The sequence below is a fragment of the Haliaeetus leucocephalus genome, unplaced genomic scaffold, assembly GCF_000737465.1.
Source record: "Haliaeetus leucocephalus isolate CR32 unplaced genomic scaffold, Haliaeetus_leucocephalus-4.0 Scaffold228, whole genome shotgun sequence".
Taxonomy (NCBI): Eukaryota; Metazoa; Chordata; class Aves; order Accipitriformes; family Accipitridae; genus Haliaeetus; species Haliaeetus leucocephalus.
This window is the reverse complement of record NW_010972664.1, coordinates 20942111-20964916: the sequence shown is the minus strand read 5'-3', so window position 1 is coordinate 20964916 and position 22806 is coordinate 20942111. Positions and strand designations below refer to the sequence as shown.

The window sequence follows — 22806 nt, the reverse complement described above, 5'->3', positions numbered from 1 at the left end:
ACAGTGCTGGCTGTGAACACATTTAGGCTGAAAGTTCAAAGAAAGCTCCTAACGATCTGTGTGGGTCCAAAACAGTCTGCCGGCCCGAGGAGCCAGGAGCAAAGTGTCTAACTACCTTTAAAAGAGCTCTCTGTTCATTTAGGGGGAAGGCCCAGAAAGAGCGGCGGATGGATTTCACGGCTGATGAGATCCCTCCCAGCCCTGTGTCCTTACCCTTTTAAAAGGGGATCCCAGGAATTCACCACTTGATGTTAATTTCCTTAAAAATTCTTTTTGCGAGGGATTTTTTTTTTATTTCCCTGAGCTGTGTTTTCTTCTTCATTACTAGCTTGAGAATTGGACTTTCATAAGCTCTCTTGAACTAATAAAACTCCTTTCCTGGAAAGCGTTACCTAGCCCCCTTGAGTTACAGCGCACGCAACCTTGCCCCCCAGCCACGTGAGTGACAATATTGGCACCAGAAAGGACTATGACCTGGCCTTTGCCACTGGGATGCAGAGCAGAAGCAGATGGATCTGAGGCTGCCAGCAGTTGCGACAGAAGGGGTTTGGGTTGCTGGATAACAAATGGTACCCATCGCCTCCAAGGCAACAGCAAAAATGCAACGGGCCAGATGCAACTGAGCCACGGCTTGGGGTCAGGCTCTGGACCACCCCGCACGTCAAGTGATGCCCTGCCAGGCTGAAGGGGGCTCGATGCGCTTTTCTCGGAGCTGTTGGCCTGCGTAGCTGCCGATTCCATGGGTGGCTTCTCTAAGAAAGGAAACAAGAAGATATTTAGCTTTTTAATCCAGAAAACTTTAAGTTGCACAAACCACGGTTGTGCAGCTGGTAATTACCACCACCCAGGGGAGCCTGAGAAGACGCCATTCTTTTTTCTAATTACTACAAAGCCTTTCAATCTGATTAATTCTTTCCTTGATGCATTTCCTTGTAATTTCTATTTGTGAGGATGCTAAGGGTAAATTAGAGAATCTTTCCTGTGGAAAATACATTCTGCACTCCCCACAGGCCTGGCCTCTGGTAGCATCTGTGCATTCCTCATCACCTATCCAGGAGCTGCTTTCAAAGCCAGGCTCTGATCCTGTCCTTTCTTTCAGACCAAAGGCGTTGCTTGGAGCAGAACTGACAAATACCTGTATCATGATGAAAGCATTCTCCATTTCTTTTTGCAACAACGGCTTGGGTCAGAACAGGCTAAAATACATATGCTACCTCCTACAGCGATGGCAAAGGTTGGCTCGATAGGGTGAGTGGGATCTCTTACCATGTTTTGAGCACGGGTGCTGTGTCACTGTCTCATGCGACATTGCAAGGGCCTCAGATAAGACTCCTGGAGGGGAGTGGAAATAATAATAAAAAATATGTTTATCCTCCAAACCAGCAATCCTAGCATTGGTAAGGAGAAAAATATTTAGTGTGAAGGCAGAATTAGCCTGTTATCTTATCTATCACTGTCCGTGTCCCAGTTTCGCTCAGAAGGGGCTGAGCTGCTCCCACTGGGAACATAGTTTGCAAGGTACTCCAACTTCATTGCTGGGCATCACTCCAAACTAAAGATGGAGCATAAGCGGGAGGTCGATGGTCTGTAACAGCCTCTGTGTCCACCTGGGTCCCACGACATAAAGGAGAGATGATGCGCACTCAGAAACGACCATTCCCACCAGAGCCAAAGGGGTGGCATCAGAAAACCTGTTCAGAGAAAATCTCTCTTTTTTTGGGGGGGGGGAAGGGGGGGCAGAAGGAGAAAAAGAGGGAGACAGAGGTGCTTGGGACGCAGGAACATGTGGGAGTCCCTCCCCATGGAGAGAGGACAGGAGACATGCTCTGATGGATGCTCTGATGGTGGCTATTCCCGCAAGTTCCCTCCTTCCCAGAACCCTGCCTGCACTTTGCTTGCCGGTGCTCTTCCCAAATCAAGCCTGTTGGGAATTACCGCCAGCCCATCTTTTGCTGCAGAAAGCAATAAATCCATATTCTGGCTCTTGGAGTGGTTCCTGGAGTTTAGAGTCTTTTTAGCAGAGTCTTGCTATTTATTAAAAAGCTCTCCCATGGTCTCTTTCCTTCTCGCCTTTTTGGCAATAGAATTTAGCATTAAATTAATCCAGTTCATTTGTGTCAGTTCAATGGTAACTAACAAGATGCTGATTTTAAGCGCAAGTGAGATCCCGGATCCCTGCGCGTGTTTCGGAGAGACATTGCCCTCTAGTGACTTAAAGGCAGACAATGTACAAGGACTAAAACATCACGAATTTTGTAAGGTTTTCTATGGGAACAGAGCAACACACTTCAAATCGAAGTTTCTGATAGATGGAGCAATAACGCCTGCGGTGAGGGCTGAGAATGTCCCATAGCTGTAAGGAGACCCTGAGCACCCACCATGAGCCATCTCAGCATCCCTCATCCCACTCAAGGCTCCAGCCCGTGGAACGACAGTGAGGATCATTCCACGCCTCTCCTGCCCACCCAGCAGCTAGCGAAAAGCTACCTTGAACAAGCTGCCTTTCAAATACCTTGAAAAATACAGTTAGCACTCAGCCTGAGTGCCGGCGCCTTGTGCAAAGGCCACGGTGGTCAAGACCTCAGCCGTGAGTCAGCCGAAATTTCTCTCAGAGCTGCTGTTTCATACCTCCTGAACGCAGGATTTTGGTAAACACTCATTGCACCCCACGTCTTGTCACAAATATGCATTTGAATTTCTCCCTCTTTTGCTTGTGCGAATGCTTTGGGAATGTCTGTTGTTCTTGAGTGCTGTGCTTCATATGCATTGTTTTAAAGACAATAATTCAGCTGAGGAGAGCAAGCAAAACCGAGAGGTAAGCAAAAAGTCACAGCCAACCATAAAGAAATTATGAAAGTCAAGAATTCCCCTTCCTTCCTTGATAGAGCAAATACTCATGAAAGCAATTAAAAAGAGAGGGAGGATGAATGGTCATTCCTTCCAGACATTCTGAACAAAGATAGAGCATTTGATTAAATTTAATGTGCTTCAAGAAAGTCTGTATTTGTCAAGATGCTCAATTTTTTTTTACAGAAAAATTAAAAATACAAAACATAAAACTTATTCTGTGGGCAAAACACAGTGTGATATCCTTTGCTGGAGGAAAACCTTGGGACAAGGGCATAATTTTGCAATCAGGCTGGATGTGTAAGTGCAAAGCTATTTGCAGAAAGTTTACTGTGCTGAGAAATGCAACAAGTATATTTGGCAAGGTTTTTTTATCAGACACCTCCTGCACAACTCTCCCACCACCGCAAAAAACTGCCTCACAACCACCCCACCACCACCCCCAACCAGACCTGCACTAGATAATACAAGATAGTATGTAGTATTCCGCCCACCTATCTCTGAGGTGGAATAAATTCTTTTATTCAACCACTTCAATGAACACGTAAGATTCTTCCTTCAAAGCCTTTTCCCTCACTGTTTGCTAGCGGCCAGCTGTGTCATGTCTTGCTGCCCTGGAGAAAAAGCTGGGGATGATTCCTGTGCCTTTGTGGTCAATAGCAACATGCCTTCCAGGGCAGAGCTTTAGTTTTATTATGGTCACAATGATATTTCCCGCGGCAGCATACGCTAGCTGATGCATTTGCCTGTGTATCAACAAGAAAAGAGAGGAAAAAAAAATGTCAGAGTTGGCTCAAAGCAGGGGTCCATCATTCTGTGCTCACTTACTGGCTTTGCTGATTCATTCCTGGCTGTGAGAGTTTGCGCCCTGGCAGAGCAGCGGTACCTTCCACCTCATGGTTCCGCAGCACACTGTGTATGCCCACGATTTCACTTCGCAGCGAGCAGGCTGTGAACCGCAGCGACTGAGGACTCTGATAGGCAGCTGCAGCCAAGTTAAGATATCACCACTGAAATGCTTTTCCCCCTGGCTACAAAGGGAGATAAATTCTTCAACAGCCACAACTAAATCCCGAAAGGATCGTGCATCAGAGCAGTAAAATATCAAACTTGGGATTAAGAGCCCTGAACACTTCTCGCTGTCCTTTCGAACTGCTTTTGCCCTCCTCCAACTTCAGAAGCTAGCCCTTCAACCACGAGACAAAACCAAGACAGAACAGGAGACATTACTTCATTGTCACAGCTGGCGGACTCTGCTCGGCAGATTGGCATTTCTTTGCTCTTTACTGAAACAGCTCTGCTCATGGGAAACAGGAAAGCCACGCTTTAACGGGGGGTTGTCATCACGAAACTGCCACTTCTGCCCCATTTAGAAACCAGCCCGGAGAACAAAGGCTTAGCAAGAGAAGTTACCTGTTCAAAATGGTTCCACGCAACGCGGTTACCCACGTGGAAAGGCAACTTGAAGGGTATTTCCAGGTCCTGAGCAAAGAGGGCACCGAGTTCGTGGTAGGGTCAGGTCTGCAGGAGGCCACTACAAGAATGACCACACAGTTGGGATCCTGCCTGACCCATATTCTTCTCTGCCAAAGAATTAACTGTAGAAGAAAGCCTCCTCCTTGGGTGAAGGACAAGGAAGCAGATAGAACAGAATAGACTCTTTCAGTTGGGAGGGACCTACAACGATCATCTAATCCAACTGCCTCACCACTTCAGGACTGACCAAAAGTCAAAGCATGTTGTTAAGAGCATTGTCCAAATGCCTCCCAAACACTGACAGGCTCGGGGCATCGACCGCCTCTCTAGGAAGCCTGTTCCAGTGTCTGACCACCCTCTCAGTACAGAAATGCTTCCTGATGTCCAGTCCAAACCTCCCCCAGCGCAGCTTTGAACCATTCCCACGAGTCCTACCCGTGGATCCCAGGGAGAAGAGCTCGGCACCTCCCTCTCCACTCCCCCTCCCCGGGAAGCTGTAGGGAGCCGTGAGGTCACCCCTCAGCCTCCTCTCCTCCAAACTCGACAAGCCCAGAGTCCTCAGCTGCTCCTCAGAGGACATGCCTTCCAGCCCTCTCACCAGCTTTGTTGCCCTCCTCTGGATGCATTCAAGGACCTTCACGTCCTTCTTAAACTGCGCGGCCCAGAACGGCACACAGCCCTCAAGGTGAGGCTGCACCAACGCCGCATACAGCGGGATCATCCCCTCTGGAGCGGCTGGTCAGGCTGTGGTTGATGCCCCCCGGGGTGCAGGCTGCCCTTTTGGCTCCCAGGGCACACGCTGCTGGCTCGCATTGAGCCTGCTGTCGACCAGCCCCCCCCAGATCCCTTTCTGCAGAGCTGCTCTCCAGCCACTCCTCTCCCAATTTACACTTGTGCCCGGCGTTACACTGTCCCAGGTGCAGAATCCGGCTTTTGGACTTGTTAAATTTCATTCCGTTAATGATAGCCCAATGCTCCAATCTATCTAGATCCCTCTGCAAGGCCTCTTGTCCCTCCAGAGAGTCAACAGCATCTCCCAGTTTGGTATCATCAGCAAACTTGCAAATGGCGCATTCAACTCCTGCATCCAGATTGGTGATAAACAGTTTGAAGAGAACTGGCCCTAGAATTGAACCCTGAGGAACACTGCTGGTGACAGGTCACCAGCCAGACGTAGCCCCATTCCCTACAACCCCTTGAGCTCTGCCCTTCAGTCCGTTCTTCACCCAGCACACCGTCAACCTGCTCATCCCACAGCTGGACAGCTTGTCCAGAAGGATGCTGTGAGGGACAGTATCAAAAGCCTTACTAAAATCCAGAAAAAACTAACATCCACCGCCTTCCCTTCATCCGTTAGGCGGGTGACCCTAACACAGAAGGATATCAAATGAGTTAAACAGGACTTTCCCTTTGTGAACCCACGCTGACTGTGCCTGATGATTGCGTTGTTCTTTAAATGCCTTTCGATAGTACCCAGTATAATCTTCTCCATAAGTTCTCCAGGAATTGAGGTTAGACTAACAGGTCTGTAGCTCCCTGGGCTCTTCCCTCACATCCTTCTTGTAAATTGGAATAACACTGGCGAGCTTCCAGTCAGCAGGGACCTCCCCAGACTCCCAAGACCTTTGGTAGATGATCGATGCCTTGCCATAACATCCCCTAGCTCCTTCAGTGCTCTGGGATAAATCCCATCTCTCCCCATGGACTTCTGAACATACTCCGGCATACAAAATCAAGCCAGAAAGCAGAGGCTGTGCTGAAGATGCGTGGTTAGACCACAATTTGACACAAGGGGGAGATGCTCTGCCACGGATGGTCATCTTGCAGGCCATGCACTGCAGCAGCTCCCTGGAATATGGGCTGCAAATCCTCTCTCTGCCACCTCCCTTGGCAAAGGAGATACTTATTTACATTCCTGTGCAGGTGTGAGGGAAAAAAAAAAAAGCCCACTTTGGTTTAGTTTCAGTGATTTAATAACATTAAAACCGACATTCTTTATACTCATTCTAGAACTCTGTTCTTTTAAAACACTAAAACCGATTTTCTTTTTGAACATCCATAATATTAAAAGGACTGGGGGTTTTGGAGCTAACAGCTTTTGAAAAATATTCTCCTTCTGTATACCACCCCAAAAATATGTGGGTGCTAACAACTAGGGAAAGACCTGCTCCGCCTCCAGCCTGCTGGATGGAGCCAGGGGTGGGAGCGAACTCGGCTCTGGCAAAGCCCCCTGGTCGTATGGCACTAACACAACTGGCAAAGGCAAACACACAAAAAACATATTTGAAGCAACTGGAAGAAAAATGGAAGTGGAGGAGAATAAAACGAGGAGGAGGCAAAACCCACCGTTCCTCCTCTTGCTTCCCTTGAGCTATTCAACACGAGCAGCACGGTTATCTTCGTACTGGAGCGGGATCCCATTTAATTGGAGAGAGAGGCATCAAAGTGCCTCTGAGAAAGCTTCCAGCTTCAGTACACTTCAGAAATGTTCCTCTGCTCTCCTGCAGAGCTGGCCTGTGAGGTAAGCAGGGAATTAAACCCGCCGTCCTTTGTGAGAAAGGGGGAAGCGGTAACAATAGATGCGCTAGGTTACACAGCGGGGAGGCAGCCGAGCGAGACTTCTTTGCACCATCTTTCTGCTTAGGTGCCACAAGACCGGAGACGGAGAACGAGGCAGTTGCCTCCTCTGACTGACACAGAAAGTTGGGTTTCACTGGCTGTAGCTTCCAGGAAGGCTGTCACTGTTGAAAGCAAATTAGATCAGCTGGGCATCAAGCGATACCTCCCATCAGTTTTCACCGCCCACTGCTGCCAGCTTGACGCTTCTCTTTCACGCTGCATGTGCCAACTGTCTTACAAAGCCAGCTGCAACATCTACTGGAAGGACACGAAGAACAACCACAGGCGGGGAGAGGAGGCGGGGGGTCAGCTCGGGGTTGGGGTGAGTAGACCTTTTCCTGCCTCAGTCCAGGCAGAAGACGGGGTCCTCCAAGAAGACCGCGAGCTTGCTGGCCACCAGGTCCAGGTCACTGGTGTTGGCATATTTGAGCAGATTGGTGTTCTTGACAAAGTAATGCTTGAGGAAGTGCTGGCTTACACACTTGTGCAGCTTCTGTACCAGCCTCAGAAAGGCTTCGGGGAAGCAGCGCCAATCCTTGGTGCGTGGGTATTTTTCACACGTCCAGAATAGCACTGTCTGCAAGAAGCAGATGGGAGAGGAGAGGTGTTAGAGGTTCTGTTGAGGGCTCACACAGCTTACTAAGGCAGTTTTAGTGCTGGTAAGTGGCTGACAGCTTTGGAAATCAGAAAGACTCGCACTGCTATCTCCCCGTGTTAACGTTTCTGCGACGGAGGGATCGCAACTAAAGCCTCCTGCGGGGATCAGGCAGAGCAACTCTGACGTGCCTGGTTACGATCTCTCCTTCCCTATTGACTGGGCCGGGAGCCCAAGAAAAATGGTCTTGCTAAAATAACCTTAGCCTGTTTTCCATCCTCCAGCAGGAGCCTCTGTAGAAATGCCAGGCACTTTAGGGTGTAGAAAATGGCCTATTATACAAGTGTAGAAGCCGGTAGGTGCTAAGAGAAGAATAACCAGACTAACGTAATTATTTGTTAGCTTCAGCTGTATTTGTGCTGAAGATGCACACAGACCTGCATCCCAGACTGAGATTCCAAGCAACTATTGCAGGTGCAGGGCATGCTTTTCGGTCAAGTGCAGCCTGTTTTTTTCCGATATGTAATACAGCAAGTGCTATGTTCTATTCCCCCATGTTTATTTTATGTAATGTAACATTTGAGAAATCTATAGTTAAAATAACAAAATGCATATGATTATTGCTCTTACAGTATTACTTTTACACGCCCATGTTGCATTTTCCAGACTTGCTTATGACTGAGAAGAATTTTCTCAAGGTACTTACACTTACTGTACCAAAAAAAAGTCATACTGACTGCCTTGGTCAACCTGAAATCAGTTTTTAAAGTACAAAGTCACCCATCTTGGGTTCAATAATTCTGCTAAGTTCCTTACTGGCCTCTGAATCCCAATTTTATTTTGCAGATTCAGCGGCCCAAAAGAGACCCACAGACGCTGTGAGATGTGGCCAAACTGCAGCCTTTGACTCCTCTGTTCCTTCAGAGGTAGAATTTCATCAAAATAAGCCACACTTTTCTGGATTGCCTGGTTTGTTTTTTTCCTGCAGTAGGCCTTGCAATAGTTGTATTGCTGACAAATTTCTTCTCAGGCAGCTTTTCAAATGTGAACAATTTTTTGTTCACAGCTGCAATAACCACAAAGACCTTTTTTTAAACGTTGCTGGGGAACAAAAGCCATAGTGAGGAATTCAAGCTGTAACTCTGCGAGAGCTACTCCTTGGAGGCTTGCAGAGCAGTTAGTTACCTTTCCTCACACTAAAACTACTTCAGCAAGATCCATGAGCAGCAAATGCAACGAAGTTTCTGGAGGCAAGGAAAATAGTGCTGCTCTTCCCTCAGGTGATCTATCCCCAGCATTTATAACTCCCAGCTGTCTACCGGAGGCATAGAGTTGGCTTTCAAAATGTACCTGGGTCTTTTTGGACTTCCCGATCTTGAACTTCATTCCTACGGAGGTATGCATAATGAGTGTGCTTACTCAGTCCTCTAAGGCTTTCCCAACTTCTGGGGGAAGGATTTCCTCTGTCATAGAGGATCTTTTTCATATGGAGTCTTGTTTAATCATAACTGTTGGATACCTCTGACAGGGGAAACCTGATAATGTGAAGAAACCTCATACTAAGCCTCTGCTCAACTGCTGGTTTATCCACTGACTGTTTCTCTCTCCCCCCTTTTTTTTTTTTAATGTAAGTAATGTTGAAGCATTCCTTCTGTCTGGTAAACTAATCCTCTCTTGCAGTAAAAGCCTGAAGTACAGTTACAGTAAAGAACGGAAGAGCTTCTAAAGAGCTTTTTATTTTGATCAAGAGTCTGTGCAACAGCACTTCCTGCACCTCCTTCTCCTTCAGCCACAGAAAGAGATCGTTACTAATGGTTAAATGGTTTTTCACTTTCTCCTACCTAAAACAGTTTTCCTACCAGCTTGCTTTTACAGGCACTGAGAATTTTTGCATTCTGCTAAGCTATAAACAGCCTCGTCAACTCTTTTTTGACTCCATCATGACTTAGATGAGTCCCATGACTATAATGGCATTTGATAGTCGCAACCTTTTCTTTAGGGGAAATCTTGGCATTGCATCTGGTTTTGGACACCAAAAGATCAGTAACTACTGTGGAAGCCTAGTGGCTTGAGGCTTCAAGGGAGGAGAACAGCCTCTCCCTGGCAGCTCCAGGAGGATGGAGGCCCAGAAAACAGGATTGCTCTACTGTCTGATAAATGGTGCTGCCTGTGGTCCACCAGTGTCTGCAGCTGTCAGATGTGGGGACACGGTCATAGCAGAGCCTTCTGTCTCTTCTTCACAAACGTTGTTCGAAGACATCTTGAACCCTGAAGTACGTGCAGGGAGGATGCTACCACCCCTTTATCTCTTTCTTCCTTTCCCACCCCAGGTGAGACACCACCAGAACTGTAGTTTGCACCTCGTTCATGAAATAATGCTCACCTAAGAGAATTTTGCTTGGTGGATATCCACAAAGACAAATGCAGAATTTTCCTCCAGACAGATAGATGGATACGGATGGCTGGGATAGTCAAGAAGCAGGAGGCAACCATGCTATTAAAGACAATATTACAATGCCTATGTGAAGTCAAACAGAGCAGGGGCCTCAACTCTTAACGTTATTTTTGTTGCTGCAATCACAATGTTCCTACAGGCTTTAGTTTCTTATTGAAGTTTGGCATATGTATTTACTGAACTTCTTGCCACTGTAAAGCAATGAAACAGTACTGCAGTTTTGACAGTTACCTTAGAAGTTACATAGATGCTACAGTGATTTAAGCCACGATATTTTGACATTACTGGACGGAAGCCACTGCAACAGATACTGAAACCGTATCTTGGTATCATGGTGATGCCTACCTGAAGGTGATAAGCTGTGATGACAGGTTTATTTCCAGCACACCAGACATCTTCCTTCATCTGCCTCATGACCCTGAAGCACTTCATGCGACAACCACCATCTTCATCAAGTCCTTCCATGAGTATATGCTCAGCGCGGGAGAAACACAGCTGCCAGTGATAATTGGAGCGGGCCAAAAGGTCGAAACCAAGCGACTGTGGACAAAAGGGGAAGTGTGACACCAGATCAGAGGCAAAATTCTCTGAGCAGTGCAGAGAGATGTTACAAAAAGGATGTGTGACGTCTCTCAAACTGTATTCTGAACAGGGTTAGCAGAGGCAGCAAACATGAGTCATGCTCCCATCCTAATTCTTAGTCAAACAAACACATAATTTGTTTTGTTTCCTTGTGTGCTGATAGCAGTTACTGCCAGGAGACCCAGCTCCAGAGCCATCAGGTACAGTACCAGCTGTGCTACTACAGCAGAGGTGCAGCTCTGCAGGCACTTTGCCATGGGGCAGCAGGTCGTGCATGGGAGAGGAGCGGGACTGGGAGGCGGAATGGGACCTGCACGAACATAGCAACTGGGTTGAGCTGGAGTGCCAGAATCCAGCCATGAGCATTGTAGGAGAAGGTGGGATTAGGCCAGAGGGAAAACTGCAAGATAGCAGCCCATTTGCAGAAGGCTTACAGGAGGCAGAGCAGAACAGCAAGAACGATGCCTGTCAGCACTGAGCTACACAGGCAGAGCTGTGTGTGAGAGACTCATGCAATAAACAGTTAACTCAGTTTTTCTTCCATAGAATTCACCACTGTAAGGAGGAAAAAAAATCCCAATAAAATTTGACAGAATACTTTGAAATGTCGCTCCTCTAGAGAATACGCCTTCCAACTGTACCGTTGCCTGCATCACCATGCAGTCCTCCATTTGGGAAACCACTGTCAAACACCTGTGAGGTAAATTCCAGCACAGACTTAATAGTGCTTTTCACACTGCTCACCTTGATGCACTGCACTTTTTCCTGGGAAGGCCAACGCTTAAGGCAACGAGGCCACCGGGCTTTCTCGGGCCAGCAAGTTGGAATCTCCACAGCAGGGACCAGCTCCACCTCGACCTGGGATTCTGATGTCTCCACCGCCACCCGGACCACTGAGCTGAAGCTCTCCAGCACTGTCACTTTACCTGTGAAGGAACAAGCAAAGATAATAAAGATGAAAATGTCCTTTTCCGCAAGCCAAGCAAGAGCCTGTCTAGGGTCTTGCAGTTCTATTGGTCTGTCTTAACACTTTCTCTTCAATGCCATAAGCAGAATACAAGAAAAAGACTTATCATCTAAATCTACCCTGGAGAATGAGAACAGGAAGAAGATGAAGGAACAACTAAGGTCTCAATTTTATGCTCAATTACCATGCTTTTTTTTTTCCTTTGTGGGTCCTGTTAAATCCTAGGACCAGCTGCTTAAAAATACAGATAGATAACTGGTGCAACCTAACATTTCTAATGGTACAGTATAAGGAGATCACTGCAGATTAGAGGGGACCAGATGAATGCTTCATATCTAAAGATATCCTTATTCCTTCAGAGAACCCGTAATCAGACCAAATGACTTACCCTTGCCAGTCATTCAGAATGTTTTGTGGGGCATCTCTAAGTTTGGTTTCCAGAGATGCACTTGCACAGAAGACAATGCAAGAATTTAGGACCTGTTCTGCAGAGCAGTCATACAAAAAGGGCTAACTGCTTGCCTCACGGGGGCTGCCGAGTCTCAAAAAGTTACTTCCATGGTGATTTGGAGGAAAGAAGTTTCCTCAGTGAAAGAAGAGTAGCTCATCTCCAGGAACAACGTGCTCTAAGAGAGCAGAAAGGAATGAAAGCTGCAACTAATGGACTTAGTGAGAGGTTTCCTGGTGGTCCAGCTGCGTTCATGGAAGAAGTTTCTGTCCCCAGCTCTCCCTGTCACTCTGGCAGGATGACTGTTCCTTCAGCTTTGCCATCTGAGCCAATTGCATGATCATGCTCTAACCCACTGAAGTAAAAGACGGAGCAGATTACCATAAGCAGTTTAAATAGCAGCGTGTTAACCCACCTCATTTTGATTGGCACGGGCTAGGGTGCAATTCCACAAGGAGCCCGCACAACAGACTTGTAGGGACAGTGATGAACACTTGGGATGGCAACCTCTTCTGCCCTCACAGAGGAAATACCTGCCTACTCCCAATGGCAATTTAGCATCTCCTCCAGAAAGCACAGGGTTGAATTACCTCGCAAATAGTGGAGTCCATCTCAACCAGAACTTTATAACCCTCAGTAAAATCTGCATGTTGTTTCCCTGCTGAGCCAAACCAGGAACTGCACTGCTCCCAAGCCCTCAGCAGGGATACCCAGCAGCTGAAAAGCATTAGAGCAACCACTGTGTCAGCATGCAAATATGTTCACAGCATTTCCCAAAGCATTGCAATTGGCCTACCTATTTTTCCAAAAGCATTGCAATTGGCCTACCTATTTTTCCACTAATGAGAAGCAAGACACCTCAAAAACTAGTTTTGCTGGAGCTCAAAGACTTAAAAAACAGGGAAGCAATGAATTCAGGGAATTTTTTCTGTAGCTTTAGCTGTACTGTGGGATGAAGGAAGTTCATTCTTCACGGAAACAAACAAAAATGGTAATTACTCCTCCTGACTTCATCTTAGCTCATCTCCTCCCAGCTGGCCTTACAAAAAAGGCATCAGAATCATCAGCCCAAACATCACTCCCTGGGTCCCATGGAAGTACCTCTCCTGGCTCAACAACTTGATGTACTGCTACTAGACAACATGGCAGGTTTTCACTTCAACACAATGATTTTCACATAAGTAAAGTCTCAGGTGCAAGCCCATTCCACCTGATCTTTTCTGTGAGCCGCAACGGTGAAATTTCAACCTTCCAACCTTTCATCTTTCAACCTGTAATCATTTCTATGATAACAAGTATTTCCTGGAAGAATGCAATGATCTAGCTGTGCTTAACTTTAACATGTTTTCTGCTGTGACTAAAATTCAGAGTGCAATCAGATGAGTGGAAATGGCTCCTATTTCTCTGGAATACAGAAGACCCATATTGGGCTGCTGATGAGGAAAGTCATCCTGGAAACATGCTATGAGAAGAGGCACCACAGTCCGGATTTGATCATGTCACAGTACCTTAATGTGAAAAGATGGGCACAGACTATTTAGCTTGGACCAAGCCAAGTGTTCATTAGCTGAAGTCTATAACACTCCTCTAGGATGCTAAGAATTAAGCATGAGGATCACTGTTCAGCCAGCATCTTGCTACAGATGTTGTAGCTATAAAGGCATGTTACATGCACCACTGATTGCGTTATGTCAGTGATCAGCACTTCTAGTATGACTAGCCACAGGAAATAAACAGGCGGTTTGGATTGCTCACAGAGGGATCAGCACCGTTACTGAAAGCAAATTTCCTGAGTCCAGTTCTGCTGAACAGCACTGGAGTAACCTGGACGCTGGGGAAAGAGCATTTGTCCAACAGACTTTGCTTAAGTAGAAGTCCTTCTACTTAGTTCCCACCACCCCATGCTGGAAAGCTATGGGTAGCTGAGGTTTCCTCAGGGTATTACTTGCCCTATACACATCTTCAAGCACTTTCTCCTCCAACTTATGCACTTTCCCTGTATCCAATTTTCCTTGATAGTCTAGATATATTGCAGGTGCTATAGTAGAAAAAGATTTTTCCCAAACAAATTCCTAAATGTTCTGAAAATCTGGGTTGCATCTTGGTTGAACTGTGAGGGTGATGTTGCTGCAGATCCTACCCAAATTCCTAAGAAAGCAGCAACACCTTGGGTATGAAGAGCCCAAGAACTACCTAATTCTATCTTCAGTGCGGGTCTACGTCATCACTGCAATGGGCTAAAGGCTCCCTGATTTTGGAGGGGTTTGTTGTTTTTTAACTTCTGACCACGTGAGTCAAACAAACAGTTTGTGTGTGTGATGGTTCCCTCTCTCAGCTGCAGAAGACAGACAGTCCCGTTATACCTGTCCCCACTCAACTCACTGGAGAGGTTACAGGAGATAATCGACTTCTCCACCAGCTCCCGGAAGACGAGAAGCACTTTGGCTGGAACCAGATCACCTTCGATGTTCACATCCGTTTCATGCCACTGCTGAAGGCTTTTTGAGAACTGCTCCACCTCTAGCCACTGATGCAATTCCTCGGGGTCCCGTACGGAGGAGAGGAGCTTGGCTCCGTGCACGGTGTAATAACGCCAGTGCCGGACCTGGCATTCCCTGTACCCGGCCAGGCCACGCAGAGGGACTGTGATGAGGAACTGGCTGGGTGCTAAGACCTAGGAGAGTGCAGAGAGATTGAGAGAGGAGACAAAGGCAGATCCACGAGCCTGAAGTAAGGAAAAGAGGGTTAAGGAAGTAATAGGTAAAACAGGGGGCTTTGGAGAGAAGGAAAAGCCGTGGCATGGCAGGAGCAATTGAACACAGCCGGGACCTGTTCTATGCCTGTCCAAGGGTTACTTTGGAGGCACGCAGACTAAAAGAAAATTGTCTTAGGAGGAGTCTGATGTGACAGCCATGGCCCATAGAAGACAAAAGCGCACTGACTGATTTGCCATGACACCTGCTACGGTTGCCCCCATTCCTTGTTACGTCTAGCCTGCAATTGCATGAGATGTAATAACTAACAGCTTCCAAGGAGCAGGAAAGCATCAGAGAGCATGTTTTGAGATCCAGCAAAGGGAAATAAAATAGTGCAAGTTATGACCTCAGAATAGTTACTAGAGATAAGCCTAGAGCTCAATAGTAGTAATAACTATGGCAAAAAGTGCACTTTTCTGACCTCTTTCAAAGTCCACTACAGACTTTAGTAAAATAAGGCTACGGCCCATTCATTTTACAAGCGTTTCACTCCACATGACTGTCCTTTAAGAGACAGAGACGTGAGGCAAGTGACATGCCTGAGCCTACCACAGGCAGTGGCATTCTCAGAAATAAACCTAGGTCTTGGCCAGCCATACTGTAGGAAACAGCCTCTCCTGCTGAGCAGAAGCCAGAAACAGTGTAAGGATGGAAACAGTAACTGATGGATAACAAACCCACCAGCAGGCTTGTTTGCAAGACAATAATTGGCCTCACTTTGGGAATGACCATTTTCCAACAAAACCAGCGCTGAACCAGTATTTGCGAAGAGTGAATGAGGTGACACAAATGCCATGAAACCTCCTACTGGCCCAAGGCATAGCCAGACATCTCCAAACACTGGTTTGGAAGCATTTGGCAATCGCGGGTCCAGGTATTCAGACAGGGCATTCAAACTCCTTCAGACTTACCATGTTGACTCAGAGGCTTGCTACCAAGCCTAATTTACATTGGCATTAATAAGGTGAAGCTGCTGCACAAGCAGGACGTGAAGTGGCGGTTGTTGCTGCAAGGTGGTTACCTCGAGGTGAACGAAACACCCTTGTCACTCTCCTGTAATAATCCAAAATATTCTGGTGGCCTGCCCGGTAGCTCAGCTCATTTAAAATATTGCTGCAGACGTGCCAGGGTCCTGAGGGCACTAACAGGCTTTGATGGTCCTCAGCAGCCTTTCTGGAGCTTCTACTCACACTTTCTGCCCGTGGGTCTGGGACCCCCATTTCAGCTCAGTGCCGGTCTCCAGCCGTGTGACAGCCGGTTTTCTCTGCTCCCTGGCAAGCGAATTTGAAATACGAAAGATGGCCAGCCAGAAGCACAGAAATGGCAAAGGAAACACCAGAAAGCCCTTCTTTTGTCAGATATAAACCACCTAAAGGCAGGAGGATACTGGAAGGATGACACTGCAGACCAAGCTGACCTGCACAAGTTAGGTTTGGTGAGGCTGAGAAACCCTGTGAGCAGCTCGGGAACGAAGCTCTAGGCTCCATAAGGAAAAAATACAACGGCTGTCATGCAGTTACTGCTCATCTCACTGCCTCGGCCACATTGGCAGATAAACAACCATTTCTTCCCGTACCAAGATGCTGACTTGTAGGCACTGGCACCCAACGGATTTTAAATGGAAGAGCTGCAGGTGTTAGGTGAGTGCCTTCACATACAAGTCACAACGCTCCTCTACCTGGGGCTTACCAGGAACCACCCAAAATCACAAGGCTGGGGACGGCACTGCAAAGCTGGGCAGCTGGTGTCCTAAACAAACCCCAGTCCAACACCTATGGTCTTTCACACGATGGTCTTACGCGCCATATCCAGACCACGGGCCCTAACGAGTCACAGGCTTGGACAAGAGCCTCAAATTCTGGGGTGTGCAACTTATGGCCAATTCTGCTACATTAAAAACCTGCCTGCAGTATGCTGGGCCAATTAAATACAGCCTTATTCTTGCGATCCTGGCCAGGATATCCCAGGGAGACAGAAGCATTAGGTTAGAAATAAAATATTTACGCTTTCAGCAAAAAAAGCAAGTTTCTTGCAGGGAGGATGAAATAGTCATGGGAGGATCGGTGAGGGGGATAGAGTTGTCTGAAGAAGAGGGTGGGCGAGGAGGAAGGAGGCATACGGACTGGCAGGCACCAGGTGGCAGGGGGGCTTTGTACCTGGATGGATGGGTGGAATGGGCGCTTCCCCCGAAGCATAGCGGACCACTTGGCCAGTAAAGCTGGCTGATCCTGAGAGAAGCAGAAAGGAAAACGAGAAGTACACAGAACAGAAAGAAAGCATGTGCCAGGTCATTCATTCACAGAGCAAAGCTGCAAGCTTCCTTTGAGCCTATTTGTTGAAGGATCCCCCCCTCCCCCCAGATTACAGAGTTAAACACTTGGCAATGCCATTGGGCAGTGCTGTACTAATAATTAGTCTGGATGCTAACCTGCTCATTACGCCTTACTGAAGCCTCCACCGCTTTTGCATCAGCCCTGCGCAGTTTACAGCTGCAAAAAGGGTGGGCCACAACTAAAACAAACACTTAAACGTTTTAAAAAGAAAATATTCTATTTTGTCCATCTGAATTTTATTTCAAGTTTTTTTAGTAGAGATTTTGACTTTTTGTCCCCTGGGTTACAGAAAAACATGGAATATCTAGAGACTTTTCTTAGGTATTCCCCACTCAGCCCTGCATATTTAAAAGGAGACTTGTAGCTTCTCAACAAATCTAGACCCCCTCACCGTGTTAAATTAATTCCTTTTAACCAAAAGCTGAAAGTTCTGAAAAGTCACTCTAAATTTAATTGACAGAAAAAAGACATTGCAAAATTAAACACAGAAGAGTTAATACATTGGCTTTCCCTTGACACAAGTTTCCTCTAGGTTGAGTTATGTCGGCAATGATATTAAAGATTCTATTTTTTTGGAAGCAGAAGAGCCCAAGCCAAAAAAAAAAATATTATTAACCCATTCCTTGCTGACTCATACCTACAGGACAAAGTTAGCCAGGCCCTCCCAGTGTGACTTCCACAGACTTATAGCACTGGGTTCAGTCAAGTATGAATAACAAATCTGCCACTTTTTAAGAAAACACATTCTGAGGATTTCTTTTCAGCAGAAGTTGTTCAGATCAGCCTACCGTAATACCAAATTACTGCTCAGAATAGATCACCTTGGTGTTGTTCTGCTTTATATTCCAGAACACCAATTCTACCCTGACCCTGCTCCTGTCAGACCTCATTAGCCAAGCAGGTTTGTTCCAGTACGAGAGGCGGATGGCAGACCATGGCACTAAGGAACATGTACACCAGGATGTGGCACTGTTTTACATCACTGTGGTCATTCCTATTGGCAAGACCACAAGCCCTGGGGTACGTGAAATTCCAAAAAAGTTCTAAATCTGAATGTGTTTGTCCCCAGAGCAATAGACACATTTCAGACTGGATGACTATATTCTGCCTCCACCTCCATAACCTTCCAGCAGCTTGATACACAGAGTTCTTCCCTTTCAATCCTAGACAGCTGCAAAAGTTGCCTCCTGCTTTTACATGTTTGCTTTTGTAACTGGCTGCATTTCAGTATAAGGGTTGACATAGCTAGAGTATGTAAACAAGTTCAGATGAAAAAGATCATTTTCATTCGAAGTTGCCACTGCTATGATCGTTTCTTATACCCTTACTCTAGTTATTCTTGTATTAAGTAGTCATAGGAAATAACCATTCTTCTCCTGTTACAGCTGGGACAGGACATTATCATTTTGGTATTTGATGGTCTAAAATGGGGAGGCATTTAACTTCTCCCACTAATAAGCATATATCTTCCCAGTAAAAAAGAAGTTCCAATCCATGACCAAGAAAAAACATATTTTTCTGAAGAAGCTTTCTAATGTTCATAGCAGAAGAAGGATTTTTGATTTTTTTTTTTCTTTTTTTAGTGAGGTGACAGGTTTTCCACCTGTGAAAAATATGAGTCATAGCTCATGAAAGCATGAGCATTTTTGTCTTCTTATGTTACTGCTGTACAAGTTTTTTCTTTCTGTCTCCCAAAGAGCTTTGGCTTCTGCTTGCAGATTGACAGCTCTGGCAGTAAACGCTGTTTGTAAAAGCAGCAGCTGTAAAAAGAGGCTCTGCCTGATTTACCCAGCCCTCTCTGATGCTCCTCTAGTTGTAAGATGTCCATGAGTATGTCCCTATGACCCAGTCAGTCACTAGAATTTCCACAGTGAAGTGTCAACACATTGTCTGTGGCGTTTTGGGTGAAGTATCTGTCCGTACAAACACTTGCGCAATGGAGAAATCACTTACTGATTGCCTACAAGCTGCCAGAGAGTATATTAGAGCTCTTGTTCATACCTTAATATTCTCATTGTGAATGCCAGAGTTGGAGATAGCCTGGAATCGTGTGGCCTTAGAGCTGATTTCTGTGGTCAGCTGCTGGATGATTTTCTGCACCTCCTCCACTGCTTTGGAAACCAGAGAATGTCGCTGTTCTACCTGTCAGTTCCAAGAAAGACACTTCATATTAGAGGTAAGTGCAGTCTCTGCCTCTGGTGGAAAACAGAATCAACCTAAAACACCCGGAAACATTTGTGCCTGTGTTGCACCGGGAATAAAATTTATCGTTCCCTCTGTGTTACAACCAACTTACCATGAGACAGAGCTGGTAAACACCAAAAGTCAGGTTGGATGGGGCTTTGAGCAACCTGACCTAAGGAGAGATGTCACTGCCCACAGCAGGGAGGTTGCACTAGATGATCTTTAAAGGTCCCTTTCAACCTAAACCATTCTGTGATTCTATTCTAAAACTCCTGTGTCCTGCTTGCTTAGCATCTTCTTCAGCACCTAAATAACACTCTTCTCCCTTTTAGAAAATACCACTGACAAGGACTTCATGAAAAGTCCTTTCGGACACCTTTATGTCACATGTTGACCTGTCAGACAACACACTCAAATGTGTTGAAATGTGTCCCCAGGCCCTGGGAGGTGACAAAAAAGATTCACTTCTTCACAACAACAGACCATACAATTGGACTAAAAAGGACTAGTGCTTGTCTAAGACCAATTAACCAATGAATAGCAATTGACTAACACTGAGCTTGAAGATGAGCAGAGTTTGAATACCTTCCCCACCAGCCAACAAAGTTAACAGTATTTTTACTAAGCCTGAATAGTTTTTGGAAGTGGGAAATACATCAGACTGTAGTATCATATTATTCCCTTTGCTGGGCTCTCATCTACCCTTAACATCCTGATTCTTTGCTATGCTAACAACACATAGTCCCTTATGTTTATATAATACCCTTTAATTTCCCTAGTAATTCGCCCTCCTCCTCCTCATTCCAATTCATCCTTGCCCTCCGAGACCAGTTTTAGCTAGCTTACATGTACCTTTTTTTTTTTTAAGAAAATTTACACTGGAAAATTTTAGTCCATGTTAATTTTCACCTCATCTCAGCTTTCATTTACAGCACTTCTCCACCTACAGCTATAGCTATTTCCTCCACCATATTTTTGCTCATCCAGAAGAAATCCTTAGAGCAGTCCAATAAGCTTGACTTGCTCAGCAAGATACCTAATGGTTTCTCAAACAAGCAAAAGGTATGAGCGGTAGAGAAAGTTGCCCACTTCTAAGAGCTTTTAGACACAAAAAGCAGACTTTTTCTGTTGAAAGCATACAATCACTGTGGGTCAGCTCAAACGGAGATCTAAGAGTGCCTCTGTACGCATTGCTCACGCTATGTTCTCTCTAAGGGCCACCTGCTAGAAACACTTTCTGCCAGCTCCAGTATCCTGGGAGAATCCATCCAACCCAGCCTGGCCTTATTTAATTGTGCCTTCATCACCTACTGGCTAGACTACAGCAGTTGTCATGAAATCTTTAAGAGAGTATAGACTCTCAAAAAACCTGTTAAGGAAGGTACCACTAAACACCTCTTTCTGCATGTACTCCTCATCGCTGGGGCAGGGATAAAAGAACAAAGGGCATGTGACAGACGGTCCTAACTGTTGGTAACCATAATTAGCTCCCTAATCATGCTATTGGAAAATATAACCTTCCTACAGAAGGGAAGGCATAAAAATCAGAAGACAGAACATGAGTGAGTGAATGCAGCTTCTGAAGAGCCAAGGCATTTATCTAAGATGTCTTTAGCACCAGCACAGACATGTTGGGAGAAGACGCAGAATAAGCTCTTTGTTGGATAGCCGCTTCTACTACCTACTGGCATCCCCCTTACCAGGTCTTAACTTTGGAAATCATGCCAAAACAAATGCACAAACCCAGAACAACAAGGGCAGTTAAGGTTTTATTATGGAGGAAAAAAGCAGGACTGGGATTTGCTGGGGATTGCTAAGAACATTCATGTTTGTTCTTATTTAGCCAGTCATATCAACTCCATATGCACTTGAGTTTTTCCTTTGCTGAGCGGCTTAAGGAAGAAATCTTTGGTATCATAGAGATTCATTGCACCAGGTGGTTGACTTATTTTCAAAAACAAGCAGCATTTGACAAGCAGCACTGGGGCTGCCTGAAGGTTAGGCAGCCTCACTTGGACAGGAGGCTCAGGAGTAGGAAGAAACTAGGAATCCATCAGAGCTGGAGGGCTGCTAGAAAACAGACTTTCTGTAGAACCTAAAATATTGGCAACTATGAGCCTCGCTTAACTGCACTCCGCTTCTGTTCCCTGTACTTATGGCTGTCATATGAGCATCTTCCTGTGCATGGCTTCCCTCTGTTCCCTCCTTTGTAGCTCTGCTTTATAAACCTTCAGAGAAGTGTTCGCTATTATAGCTTACTGAACAGATTCTCATGGAATGATTTTCCGGTGCACAACACTGCATGGCTGAAAACGAAAAGTTCTCAAAGAAATATACCTACTTGTCACCAAAACATTTCCATAGAGAAAACAAACCTTTTTTACCAGCCCCTTCATGGTACCAGAATATTTCTTCCTTCACAGAACAGAAAGCTTTACAGTTTTCCATTTTGAAATGATTTTTCACTTTGGTGTCTTGCATTTTGTTGGGGAAAGCAGACTATAAAACAGGACCTACCTAAGTACTGTGATGAAACACGTCAGCTTTAAAAAATGTTATGGCTCACTTAGAGTTGCTTTTATTAAACAGTGTTGTTTCATTGATGATTTTATTCTGTTTTACTTCATTTCATAATGGGGAAAAAAAATGGAGTGCTGGAACATCTCATAAAATAGAAAACGTGGTTCCAGCCCGCATGTGCTAATAAGGGATGTTATTTTAATCATGCTATATAGAGAAGTATCCTTAGCTGAGGTGACAGACTGATGGGCGAATTCTAACAATATGTGTCTGTCTCCTCTCTCTCTCTAGTTCCTACAAGCGTCTTTCTTAAAGGCAACCCCTGGCATGGTTTCAGTCTTGTTTCTGTCAAGCCAAGGCCACTGGACAGGGAGAGGGGAAGGACCTTTCCATAGATTAAATGCTGGCAATTACAGCTAGTCTCATATCGGGAATTCCAGATCCGGAGAAAAAATTCAGGACATCTGAAGGAGAAGAAGACAAGCACCTTGGAAAATTAGGCTACCAGCTCAGATCCCTGATAACATTCTGCAACAGAAACCTAGAAATCTCATTAGAAATACAGTTCTCATGAAACTTCACCCAGTCTTGTCTCAGAAATGAAGACAGCAGGCAAGCAACTAACTGTCAAGTTTGGCACCCTTCAGAATCAACACCTAGTGTGGGAGACAGAAAATCTGGACAGATAAAGCCTTACCTTGCTCTGGATGTAGATTTCTACATCTTCATCTGTGAATGGTTTCATGGCAAGATGGTCTTCGCTGCTCTCTAAAGTGTGAATTCACTCTTCACTCGTTCACCTGCCTCTGGAAGTAGAGGGATACTCAGAGCAAGCTGCTCAGAGCCTTCTTGCCCTGTGAAGCTCAGGTCACCTAATTCCTCTATGGATAAAGAAGAGGAGAGAGAAGCAAGGAAAAGTGCCTATTTTTTTTAGATTTTTTTTCTTCTGGTCTGAGTTACAATGGTGATATCCAGCTGCTTTGGAAAACTAGCTCCAATTACTGTTTTCTAAGTTCAATCATTA

The 22806-nt window shown here is 45.7% G+C and overlaps 1 protein-coding gene across 1 annotated transcript; it reads right to left on the bottom strand.

The window, feature by feature from the left end:
- Positions 1–7199: 7199 nt before the first annotated feature.
- On the bottom strand, positions 7200–22527 carry MAB21L3 (mab-21-like 3 (C. elegans)). Its single transcript, XM_010567450.1, has 6 exons — positions 22480–22527; positions 19080–19220; positions 14372–14663; positions 11319–11500; positions 10338–10532; positions 7200–7519 (listed from the first exon to the last, which is right to left on the bottom strand). The coding sequence occupies exons 1-6, from the start codon at positions 22525–22527 to the stop codon at positions 7286–7288; spliced, it is 1092 nt and encodes a 363-aa protein (XP_010565752.1). The 3' UTR covers positions 7200–7285.
- Between the last annotated feature and the right edge of the window lie 279 nt (positions 22528–22806).

Excerpts from the sequence above, each read along its gene's own strand:
- MAB21L3 (XM_010567450.1), bottom strand. The coding sequence starts at position 22,527 with ATGAAACCATTCACAGATGAAGATGTAGAAATCTACATCCAGAGCAAG. Across the intron at positions 11,501-14,371 it reads TATCTCCTGTAACCTCTCCA|GTAAAGTGACAGTGCTGGAG; the intron begins GTGAGTTGAGTG and ends GTTCCTTCACAG. Across the intron at positions 7,520-10,337 it reads TCACAGCTTATCACCTTCAG|ACAGTGCTATTCTGGACGTG; the intron begins GTAGGCATCACC and ends TGCTTCTTGCAG.